This window comes from Amblyraja radiata, chromosome 2, assembly GCF_010909765.2.
Source record: "Amblyraja radiata isolate CabotCenter1 chromosome 2, sAmbRad1.1.pri, whole genome shotgun sequence".
In the NCBI taxonomy this organism is placed as follows: domain Eukaryota; kingdom Metazoa; phylum Chordata; class Chondrichthyes; order Rajiformes; family Rajidae; genus Amblyraja; species Amblyraja radiata.
Window position 1 is genome coordinate 95,966,163 of NC_045957.1, and position 12,319 is coordinate 95,978,481.

At 42.4% G+C, this 12,319-nt stretch overlaps 1 protein-coding gene across 3 annotated transcripts in view; it reads right to left on the reverse strand.

The window, feature by feature from the left end:
• Positions 1-8,449: 8,449 nt before the first annotated feature.
• LOC116991784 (glycoprotein-N-acetylgalactosamine 3-beta-galactosyltransferase 1-like) overlaps positions 8,450-12,319 on the reverse strand; it is a 72,832-nt gene continuing 68,962 nt past the window's right edge. For all 3 annotated transcript variants that reach the window (XM_033050729.1, XM_033050711.1, XM_033050719.1), the window contains one exon: positions 8,450-9,920. In XM_033050729.1, coding sequence (XP_032906620.1) covers positions 9,765-9,920 — 156 coding nt within the window. In that variant the 3' untranslated portion in view covers positions 8,450-9,764. The remainder of the gene's footprint in view (positions 9,921-12,319) is intronic.

Genomic DNA, 12,319 nt, shown 5'->3' on the forward strand with positions numbered 1-12,319 from the left:
GTACAGGTCACCCCTACCCCAGAAGAGATCCCAGTGGTTTATAAATCTAAATCCTTGCTCCCTGCTCCAGCCCCTCAGCCACACGTTCAGATCCCCTATCTCCCTGTTCCTGTCCTCACTAGCACGTGGTACTGGAAGCAATCCAGAGAGAACCACCCTAGACGTCTGGCATTTTAGCCTTATTCACAACTCTCTGAACTCATGTTGGAGAATCTCCTTCCTCTTCTTCCCGATGTCGTTTATGCCTATGTGCACAACTAAGTCAAAGTCAAAGTATCCTTTATTGTCATTCAGAACTTTTGGTCTGAACAAAATTTGTTGCCTTGCAGTCATACATATCATAAAAATGACAAAAACACACAATAAACACAAATGTAACATCCACCACAGTGAGTTCACCAGGCACCTCCTCACTGTGATGGAAGGCAAAAGTCTTAAAGCCTTTGTCTCTTCCCTCCTTGTTCTCCCTCTGCGCTGAGGCGATCCCGGCTTCGGATGTTGTGACCCTGCCGGGTGATGGTAAGTAAGTCAGTCCCGCGGCTGAATCCGAGCTCTGCGAACAGGCCGGTTCAAACTCCGCGGCCCGGGGTGGTCGAAGCTGCCGAAGCTGCCGCCCTCCAGTCCAGCGGACCACTGCTGGCTGTTCATCTTCTCTCTCGAGGATGTTCAGAATTCGGCTCGTGACATCCTGAACCCTGGCACCAGGGAGGCAACAGACCATCCTCGCATCTCACCTGCCTCCACAGAATCTCCTGTCCACCCCTCGGACAATGGAGTCACCCACCACTAGGGCTCTGCCCGACGTCGGTCTCGCCGGTCGAGTCCCATCTCTAGGATTGGAGCCACCAATGTGTCCGCCGCTCGGACTGGAAGCAACGTCTCCCCGGACAGTTCCCAAGTTGTGAACTCCACTCTCTGTTGTGTTTTGTGTTGCTGTGGTTTGGATTTTATCTACCAGGCCGTGAAGGAACCAGTCAGGATGCTTTCTGCAATGCCTCTGCAGAAGTTAACCCGAAACATCACCTATCCATGATTCTCAGATAAGCTGCCTGACCCACTGAGTTACTCCAGCATTTTGTGTCTTTTTTTGTATTTTTCAGCATCTGGTCTACAAGAAGTCCAGATATGACCTTGGTAAGGCCTTCAAAAAAGACAAATGGGACTTCTGCTCCAAGCTGGATGATGAGACGGATGTTTGGCAACTGTGGCGGGGCTTGAATGCCATCACCTCCTATAAGACGAAATCAGGAGGCAGCTCGAATGTCAGCGAAGCATCACTACCTTTTACGCACGCTTTGATAGTGAGAACACTGATGTGCCTTCCCAAGCCCCCATTCGCCATGACGGTATTTCAGTCACAGTCACAGAGGCTGACGTCAGAAAATCCTTCGGGGGGTGAACCCTCGGAAAGCGCCTGGACCTGATGGTATACCCGGTCATGTTCTAAAAACCTGTGAGGACCAATTGGCTGGAGTTTTTACGGACATTTTCAACTCTCACTTCTGATGTCTGAGGTTCCCACCTGCTTTAAAAGGGCATCAATAATACCAGTGCCCAAGAAGAGCAAGGTGACGTGCCTCAATGACTATCGACCAGTGGCACTAACATCTGTGGTGATGAAGTGCTTTGAGAGGTTGATTATGGCGCATATCAACTCATAACTCGACAAAACCTGGACCCACTGCAGTTCGCTTACCGCCACAACAGATCAACAGTGGATGCGATCTCACTGGCTCTCCACTCTGCTCTGGACCACTTGGACAACAAAAACTCATATGTCAGGCTGTTATTCATTGACTACAGCTCGGCATTTAATACAATCATCCACTCCAAGCTGGTTACCAAGCTCTCAGATCTGGGTCTCTGCGCATCCCTCTGTAATTGGATCCTCGACTTCCTCATTCACAGACCACAGTCTGTCCGTATTGGTGGGAATGTGTCATCCTCGATAACAATCAGCACGGGAACACCTCAAAGCTGCGTGCTCAGCCCCCTGCTGTACTCACTCTATACTCATGACTGCGTAGCCGGACATAGTGTGAAATCCATCATCAAGTTCGCCGACGACACCACTGTTGTGGGGCAAATCACTGATGGGGACAAGTCAGAGTATAGAAGTGAGATCGACCGATTGACCAAATGGTGCCAACACAACAACCTAGCTCTAAACACCAGCAAAACCAAGGAACTGATTGTGAACTTTGGAAGGGGTAGGATGGGGACCCACAATCCTGTTAACTTTTTATTTTATTTATTTATTTATTTATTTATTTATTCCGAACAAGTAAAGACATTAACGACATTAATATTAACAAAATCGAAATTATCAAACAATTGGACATTACAATCAATATTTACAAAGCAATGAGAAGAACAAAATCAAAGTTCCAATGTCCAACTCTGTGTCTGTACAAGCTCGAAAAGGAGTGAGAAGAAGAATAACTTATTAAATCTCACCCCTTTTCCCCAACACTTCTACCATATCTAAAAATCAATTCATTACTATTAATAATACTACCCTAGGCAATTTCCCGTAATACCTACAGACATATATATACATACAACTATTATGTACATACAAACTTCATAACTGAAGTACCCAAACATAAGTAAACAATAGTAAAGCAATAGATAAACACTAACCCCCACTTGTCAACCATCCCCTCCATCCCTGTACCCCTTGAGAATTATTTTTTTATATATCATTTTAAAATGATTCATGTTTGTGCATTGCTTCAATTCCCCGTTCAATTTATTCCACACTCCTACTCCACAAACCGAAATACAAAAGGTTTTTCTAGTCGTACGGACTTTTTGTTTCTTAAAGTTAAATATTCCTCTTAAATTGTAACCCCCCACACGCTCGTTAAATAATTTTTGAATGTTTCCAGGTAAATTTTTATTTTTGGCCCTAACATTATCTGAGCTGTTTTGAATGTAACCAAATCTTCTAATTTAAATAATTTTGACTCTAAAAATAATGGATTCGTATGACCCAGATACTTAGCATTATGGATAATACGAATTGCTCTTTTTTGCATCATGATTAATGAGTGTATCGAATTTTTATAGTTATTACCCCAGACTTCTGCACAATAATTTAAGTAGGGTAAAATCAATGAACAATAAAGAATACGGAGTGATTTGTAATCCAGAGCTTGCTTGGCTTTGTATAATACAGAGATACTTTTTGACAATTTTAATTTTACATGTTTAATATGTGCTTTCCAGCTTATTTTATCGTCAATTATAACCCCAAGAAATTTATTTTCATGCACTCTTTCAACTTCCACCCCATTTATCTTTATACTTACTAGTGTATTTATTCTACAATTACCAAATAACATTATTTTAGTTTTACTCAGATTTAATGAAATTTTATTCCTATCAAACCATATTTTCAATTTACCCATTTCTTTTATTATTTTATCCAATAGCTGTTTTAAATTTTCCCCAGAACAAAAATATTTGTATCATCTGCAAACAAAACCAGCCTCAAGACATTGGACACATTACAAATATCATTTATGTACATGATAAATAATTTTGGGCCCAGCACTGACCCCTGTGGTACACCACACACAATGTCCAAGCATGTAGAATTATGACTACCCAGATTTACAAACTGTTGCCTATTCCTTAAGTAGCTTTTAATCCAGTCCAGTACTATTCCTCTAATTCCATACCTCTCCAATTTTTTAAATAAAATATCATGATTAATTGTATCAAATGCTTTTTTTATGTCAATAAATATCCCAGCTGCATATAATTTCTTATCAATGGCGTTTGTGATGTCTTCAATTAATTCTAGTATTGCAACTTCAACGGGATGATGGTGGAAAGGGTCAAGAACTTCAAATTCCTGGGTGTGCACATTTCCGAAGATCTTTCCTGGTCCCAGCACACTGATGCAATCATAAAGAAAGCACATCAGCGCCTCTACTCCCTGAGAAGACTACGGAGAGTCGGTATGTCAAGGAGGACTCTCTTGAATTTCTACAGTTGCACAGTGGAGAGCATGCTGACTGGTTGCATCGTGGCTTGGTTCGGCAACTTGAGCAACCAGGAGCGGAAAAGGATGTGGAAAGTAGTAACCACTGCCCAGTCCATCATCGTCTCTGACCTCCTCACCATCGAAGGGATCTATCACAGTCGCTGCCTCAAAAAGGCAGCCAACATCGTCAAGGACCCACACCATCCTGGCCGCACACTCATCTCTCAGCTACCATCGGGTAGAAGGTACAGGAGCCTGAAATCTGTTACATCCAGGTTCAGGAACAGCTTCTTCCCCACAGCCATCAGGCTATTAAACTCGCCGACAAACAGACTCTGGACTGTAACAGCCTATTGCACTTTATCTGCTTATTTATGTGTATATTGAACTGAACTGCTCTGTATTTTTGCTTACAATATTCTGTTGTGCTGCAGCAAGCAAGAATTTAATTGTCCTATCTGGGACACATGACAATAAACTCTCTTGACTTGACTTGCAGAAGTATATTATTAGGTAACATGCAAACCATGTTAAATCTCTGAGCAAGTAGAGCTGATGGTGCAATTTATAACTACATATGTGCCGCACCCAGGTTTGAGATGTTAACGCCCAGAAATTTGAAGCTACTAACTTTTTCCATCACCGACCAATGCTTCAATTGTACTTTATTGTCACAAGTACCTAGGGTCAGAAACATTTATTTTCGAATACAGTTATACAACTTGCAACATAACGTTCTGGGAATCCTGCACCAGCACTTGGCACCCCTGATTTCTGAATCATCTCTCCATTTGGAAAATAGTCTATGCCTTTACTCCTAAAACCAAAATGCAGCTGCACACTTTTCTACACTGTATTCCATCTGCCACTTCTTTGCCCACTTTTCCAATCTGTCCAAGTCCTCCTGCAGAGTCCATGCTTCCTCTACACGACCTGTCCCTCCACCTGTCTTTGTATCATCCGCAAACTTGGCCACATCGCTTTCAATTCCTTCATCCAAATCATTGATATAGAACGTAAAGAGTCACTGTCAATCAACCAACCAGAAAAAGCCCCCTTTATCTTTGCCATTCAGCCAGCCTTCTATTCATGCTAGTATCTTCCCTCTAATAGCATGGGCTCTCATTTTCTTTTGCAACCTCATGTGTGGCACCTTCTGAAGCTGAATCAAAGGCCTTCTGAAAATCCAGGTATACAACATCCACTATGTCCAATTTGTCTATCGTTCTATTGACTTCCTCAAAGAATTCCAGCTGTTTTACCCTGTGTTTCTATTAATTCTGAAACCTCATCTTTAATAATGGACTCTAAAATCTTACCAACCACTGGTCACGCTAACTAGCCTATAGTTTCCCCTCTTTTGCTTCACTCCCTTCTTGAACAGTGGTGTAACATTTGTAATTCTCTAGTCCTCTGGAACTACTCCTGCCTCTAGCGATTCTTGAAATGTCACCAATAAAGTCTCCACAATCTCTAAATCCACCACTTGCAGAACCCTGGGGTGTGGTCCATCTAGCATATCCACCTTCAGATCTTTCAGCTTCCACACGCCTTCTCCTTAGCAATAGCCACTGCACTAACGTCTCATAGGCACTCTACAAATTCCTTATCTTGGGATCCAATACCAACCTGATTTTTCCAGTCTACCTGCACATTGAAATCCTCCATGACCACTGAAACATTACCTTTCTTACATGCCAATTATTTCTCTTGATGTAATTTGTTCCCTACATTCTGGCTACTATCTGGAGGCTTGTATGTAACTCCCATTGGGACTGTTTACCCTTGCAGTGTCTTAGCTCTACCCACAAGGAATCTACATCTTCAGATCCTGTGTCATCCCTTGCTAAGGACAGAATTTAACTCCTTTCCAGCAGAGCTACCACACCCATCTGCCCACTTGTCCGTCTTCTCAATTGGATATTCAGCTCTTTCAGACGTGTCCGTGATGCCCAAACATCGTGCCTACCAATTTCTACCTGCTACAAGTTCATCCACTTTGTTCCTTATACTGTGTGCATTCAAATATAACACCTTTAGTTCAGTATTCACCACCACTCTTCTCACATTGGTCCTGATATGGCCTGACCTTAGAGGCTTATCACTTCTTAAACTTTCTGTCCTATTACTTCTGGAGACTTCAGGAACATCTCCGGCACTTTCCTTCCCTTTAACTTCATCCACTTTACCCCCACCGCTATTTAGTTTAAAGCCCTATCTACAGCTCTGGTTATGCGGTTTTCCAGGACCCTTGTTCCAGCCAGGTTCAAGTGGAGTATGTCCCATCAGAAAAGCTTCCTTCTTTCCCAATACTGGTGCCAATGTTCCTCAAATCCAAATCCACTTCTCCCACACCAATCTTTGAGTCACATGTTCAACTCGTTAATCTTCCCGATCCTATGCCAGTTTGCTCGTGGCTCAGGTAGAAATCCAGAGATTATTACCTTTTTGGTTCTGCTTTTCCATTTAATTCTTGTTCTACCTACATCATTGGTACTCACATGGACTGCAACAACTGGATCATTCCCTTCCCACTCCAAATTCCTCTGCAGGTCAGATGAGATGTCCTGAACCCAGGCACCAGGCAGGCAACACAACCTTTGGGACTCTCGAATTTTGTGACAGAGAATCGTGTCTATTCCCCTGAATATACTATCCCCAATGACAACTACACATCTCTTCTCTCTCCCCTCTTGAATGGCTCCCTGATCCACGGTGCTATGGTTACGTTGCTCATCCTTCCTACAGCCCCCACACTCATTTCCACAGTAAGAAAGAATCTCAGCCCTGCTTGACAAGCTCAATGGCTGAAGCTCCTGTAACAATGCCTTTACTTCTATCCCCCTGCCTGCCTCACGCAGTCACACCCTCGTCCTGACCACAGACCAAGTTGGAAGTAGTTATTCGCACAAATGTGACTGTCTCCAGAAATACAGCGTCCAGGTAATTCTGCCCTTCCCTGATGTGCCGTTGCATAAGAAGCTCAGACTCCAGGTTGTCCACTTTGAGCCCAAGTTCTTCAATCACCCAACACTTGCTACAGATGTGGTCACCAGGAACCACCAAGAGGTCCACCACCTCATGCAGTTGCAGCACATCACATGACCTATCACACAATGTACACTTCCCACTTACTGCTGATTTATTCTGTACTTGACATGTCTGCCACTACACCTCAGCCCTTCTCGCTGAAGCCACTCCAGCCAAAGCTTCAAGTTGCACTTTTCCTCAATGCGGCCACTCCCAATAGGCCACTCCGTTGTACCTTGCCTTTTTATTTGCTACTCTGCCTCCTGCTCAGACAATCGGACACCTGCTTCAATCTATGTCCCGCCTCCTCAATCAGCAACACACTGAACAGCAAAAAATGCAACATTCTTAGGTCATAAGGTCATGAGGGATAGGAGTAGAATTAGGCCATTCGCCCCATCAAATCTACTCCACCATTCAATCAGGGCTGATCTATACCTCCTAACCCCATTCTCCTGCCTTCTCCCCATAACCTCTGACACTCTTCTACTTCTACCTGCCGATTTTTAAAGTTGATTTTCTTTCTTGCACTTTCATCATAATATTAAACATCCAAAAAGATATCTCTGGCATCAACTGGTCTCAGAAAATGTTAATTCAACATGTGTCATAAAATGTTATTTTATTTTCCCCTCACACCTTTTATTTTCTATTACTTGAAGACACTGGATGAGTATTTCATGTCTCTATTCTAACATTTATTCTGGTAAATCTCACATTCTCCTAAATTAAAGAAATCTGTGATCAAGATTACACAGGGTATTTCATAGCCATACACAAAAATATAGAAAAACAGGATTAAAACATGTACAAGTGGGAAAATTCCAAGTGCATCTTAATAAAGTTACGTTGAAGCTATTCATAATTGGTAAACATTACCTAATTTTATTAAAATCAAAACATTTAAAGTGATTCACAGAAACATTAATGATAAATTAGCATATAAATAGGAAAAAAAAAAAAATGACCCAATTTCATCAGAAATTTATCACAGATTGAAAGCAGTATATAATTTTATCCTTTCAGAAATAAGCAATAAAAATAAAGATTTAGAATTAATTAATTTATAAATTTGCTGGCTTTCTGGATTTAGATGAATATGCTGATTAACAAATTTGCAGACAACAGAACACTTGCAGAGTTTTGGATAGAAATGGGTCTGTCCCACTGTACAAGCTAATTCAAGAGTTCTCCCGAGTTTCCCCTGATTCGAACTCGGAGAATTACGGTAATAGCCACTCGTAGGTGCTTGGGGCTCTCGTGGACATTTTTCAACATGTTGAAAAATCTTCACGCGTCTTCACGAGCTTACCGCGTTTCCCGAGTACCTGCCGTTAGCGTTACGAGCCGCTAAGAAACGTCCCGAGCTCCGACGTACCCGCTACGTACAATCTACGTGCTTACCACGAGTTTGATTTTTTTAGGAAAGTCTCAAATTATATAATAGGATATAGATTTTTCTTATTTCACTTTGGAGATACAGCATCAAAACTGTCCCTTTGACCCACTGATTCGGCACCAACTGGTGATCCCCGCTCACTAACACTATCACACACAGACTAAGGACAAGTCTGGCTCAGGTGGACAGGACTCAAATTATAGCAGATAAATCATCAGTTGGAGGCCTTCAAGGTGTAGAAACTGAAGGGCCAGTCGTGTTATATGAGGGAGAGATGGGCAGAAAAATTGTGCATTAATTCAAAGATAGTGAGTAAAGCAGAGAAATAAAAACATAACATATGTCAGATTGTCAACATGTGATCATCCAAACATCTGTAGATTTAAATGAGTTATAAAATAGCAGTTATTTCCGTTTATAAAAAAAGTTATAGAGCCAACCCCATTAACTATAGGTTGACACAAAGCGCTGGTGTAACTCAACGGGATACCGCTGGAGAGATGGAATGGGTGACGTTTTGGGTCATGATCCTTCATCAGACTGATGTCAGGGGAGTGGGCAATACTGAGATAAAATGTAGTCAGAGACAGTAGGACTGGTAGGAGAACTGGGAAGGGGGGGAGGGTAGAGAGAGGTAAAGCAAAGGCTATGTGCAAGCTACCAAAGCGAAATATGAGGTGCTGGTCCTCCAATTTGCGCTGGGCCTCACTCTGACAATGGAGGAGGCCCAGGACAGGAAGGTCAGAGTGGGAATGGGAGGGGGAGTTAAATTGCTGAGTAATTGGGAGATCAGGTAGATTTAGGCGGACTGAGCGGAGGTGTTCAGCAAAATGATCACCGAGCCTGCTCTTGGTCTCGCCGATATACAGGAATCCACACCTGGAACATCGGATATGAAGATATATTTGTACCCAATAAGTATGTTTTGTAAACAGGATTGTAAACAGCAGCTCTAAATAGTTTTCTTTCTTCTCAGGCAACAATGAGAACAGATATAATGTCGTCAGGCTGCCCGTGAAAGAATGCAGCAAATCCAAAAATAAATCAATTTCTTCTTATGTTCACTTAAACATCAAGAGGTAAGACAATGTAGTTCCCATGAGACACATTCCAAACTTATTTTGTTGATCATGATACAAATTTCATTGCTTGATTTTTCAAGCCAGTAATAAAAGAATAAAATCCCACGGATGTCCATGTGTGATTCTTTACAACCATGCCATATCATTACTTCTGTTGCTGTGTTGTCCAGTGTACTTTGCGCAAAAAGCAAATCTCCAAGACATTTTTGATGACCATTCATTTCCAACAAATGAATTTGAACAGATGTTTCACAGAAATCTATGTCTGCTTCAAGTCCTTTGTTGCAGACTCTGGATAATATCTATACTTGTAGCCGTATGGTCGGAGATGATAAGTCAAGTACTCTAAAAGATACATGGTCGCAGCATTGACATAGTGGAATGACACTGACAGATCCGAACAACATCCAGGACCCTAAAGAGAAAATAAACTGCATTAAAGAAACATCCAAATGTATGCAAGTCTCATGCCAAGTACAGTCGATCCCGACATTATTCCCATATGAATTATGAATTATGGATTTTGGGTGACTAGCACTTCATAGAACACAAAGTGCTGGAGTAACTCAGTGGGTCAGGCAGCATCCCTGGAGTACATGGATAGGTGACATATTGGGTCGGTGCAAGGGAGGAGGTGCATGTAAACCACTGCCTCACCTGAAATGACTAGTGAGATCCCCAAATGGAGGTGAGAGAAGTTGTGTAGGGAGAGTTGTTCTTACTGCAATTGCAGTGGAAAGTGCTTGAGAGAGGTGTGTGGAGGAGGATGAGCAAACCAGGGAGTTGTGGAGAGAGAGAACTGTGGAAAGGAAGGAGGAGAGAAAGATGTGTCTGGTGGTGGGATTGCATAGATGCTGGTGGACATGTCAGAGAATGATGTGTTGGATTTGGAGGCTGGTGGGGTGAAGGGTGGGAGCAGGGGAACTCCATCCCTGTTCTGCCTCAGGAGTGAGGGGTGAAAGAACAGAACTGCTAGGAACGGAGGAGCCATGGATAAAATAAAAGGAGGGTTAATTAAAAGCTTTTCAAATGATAGTGGGAAGTAGAGGAGCAGATATGTAGATAAATCACAGAAAGGTGCAAGAGCAATAGGGTTATAGTTGTGAGGAACCTTAACCTGCCAAATATTGAGTGGGAGTGCCTCGTGCAAAGGGCTTTGGTGTAGAGGACTTTGTAAAGTGCATCCAGGAGAGTATTTTGGCCAATAAGTACCGTAGATAGTTATACTGGACAAAAGGCTCTACTGGATTTAATCTTGGGGAATGAAGCTGGACAAGTGGTGGAAATCTCAGTGGTGGAACATTTGGGTACTTTGATCATAATTGTGCTCGTTTCTAGGTGATTATGAAGAGGGATAAAGATGGTCTACAAACTGGGGACGTAAATTGGGAGAGGAACATTTTCAAACGCACAGGACAGGACCTCGTGAAAACAGGTAAGGAACAGCTACGTGCAAGTGAAATAACATTCAATAAGTGGGTGGTTTTTAACAAAAAAGAGAGATAATGAATGTTCATGGTCAACATGTTCCCATGATGGTGAAAGGTAAAGAATGACAAGATTAGCAAACCCTGGATGGCGAAGGATACTGAGGAGTTGAAATTTTTTTTTAAAGCACAGATATAAGCAACTGAAAACAGTTGAGTGCCCTGAGGAATATAGAGACTGCGGGAGAGTATTTAAAAAGGAAATTAGGAAGACAATTGAAATGATCATGGAATGTCATTAGCAGAGAAGGTTAGGGTGAATCGGGGTTCTAATATTGTAACATTTATTAGGTGGAAGACAGTAACCAGGGAAACAGTAGGGGCAATCTGTGTGTGGAGCCACATAATGTGAATGATAAACTACATGAATATGCCTCATATGCAAAGACTGAAAAATATATGATAGAAGAAATGGTACCGGCGAGCGCTGATGCTCAAGAGAATGTTAGCATGAGGAAGGAGGAGAAGCTAGATGTCCTTGGATATTTAAAAGATGGGTAAATCTAGAGCATGATGAGATGTATCACAGGCTTTCATTGGAGGTGAGGAGATTGATGGTGGCCCAAGCAGCCATTTTGCATTGAGAAAAGTAATGGACGATTTAAGGACAGCAAATTTCAAAATGGCAGTGTGGATACGCAGGATAACTATAAGCTAGAGTCTTACATCGAGAAATAAATGGAAAAATTACTAAGGAACACGATTTATCTTCATTTGGAAAGACAAGGACTTTATGGGAAATCCTGTCTCTCAAATCGTAACAAAGAGGTATTGCTGAGGGAGGGGGGAGACCAAAATTAGATGGCAATAGGAGGCAGAGAGTGGTGGGGAACGGTTGCTCTTCTGATGGGAGGTCTGTGACCAGCAGTAAACAAAAAGGATTTTTTGGGACTCTTGATGTTTGTATTATACTTTAACAATAGACAATAGACAATAGGTGCAGGAGTAGGCTATTTGGCCCTTCGAGCCAGCACCGCCATTCAATGTGATCATGGCTGATCATCCCCAATCAGCACCCCTTTCCTGCCTTCTCCCCATATCCCCTGACTCCGCTATTTTTAAGAGCCCTATCTAGCTCTCTCTTGAAAGCATCCAGAGAACCTGCCTCCACTGCCCTCTGAGGCAGAGAATTCCACAGACTCACCACTCTCTGTGAGAAAAAGTGTTTCCTCGTCTCCATTCTAAATGGCTTACTCCTTATTCTTAGGCTGTGGCCCCTGGTTCTGGATTCCCCCAACATCGGGAACATGTTTCCTGCCTCTAGTGTGTCCAAGCCCTTAACAATATTATATGTTTCAAACGATTTAATGTAGGAGGTATGATAAAT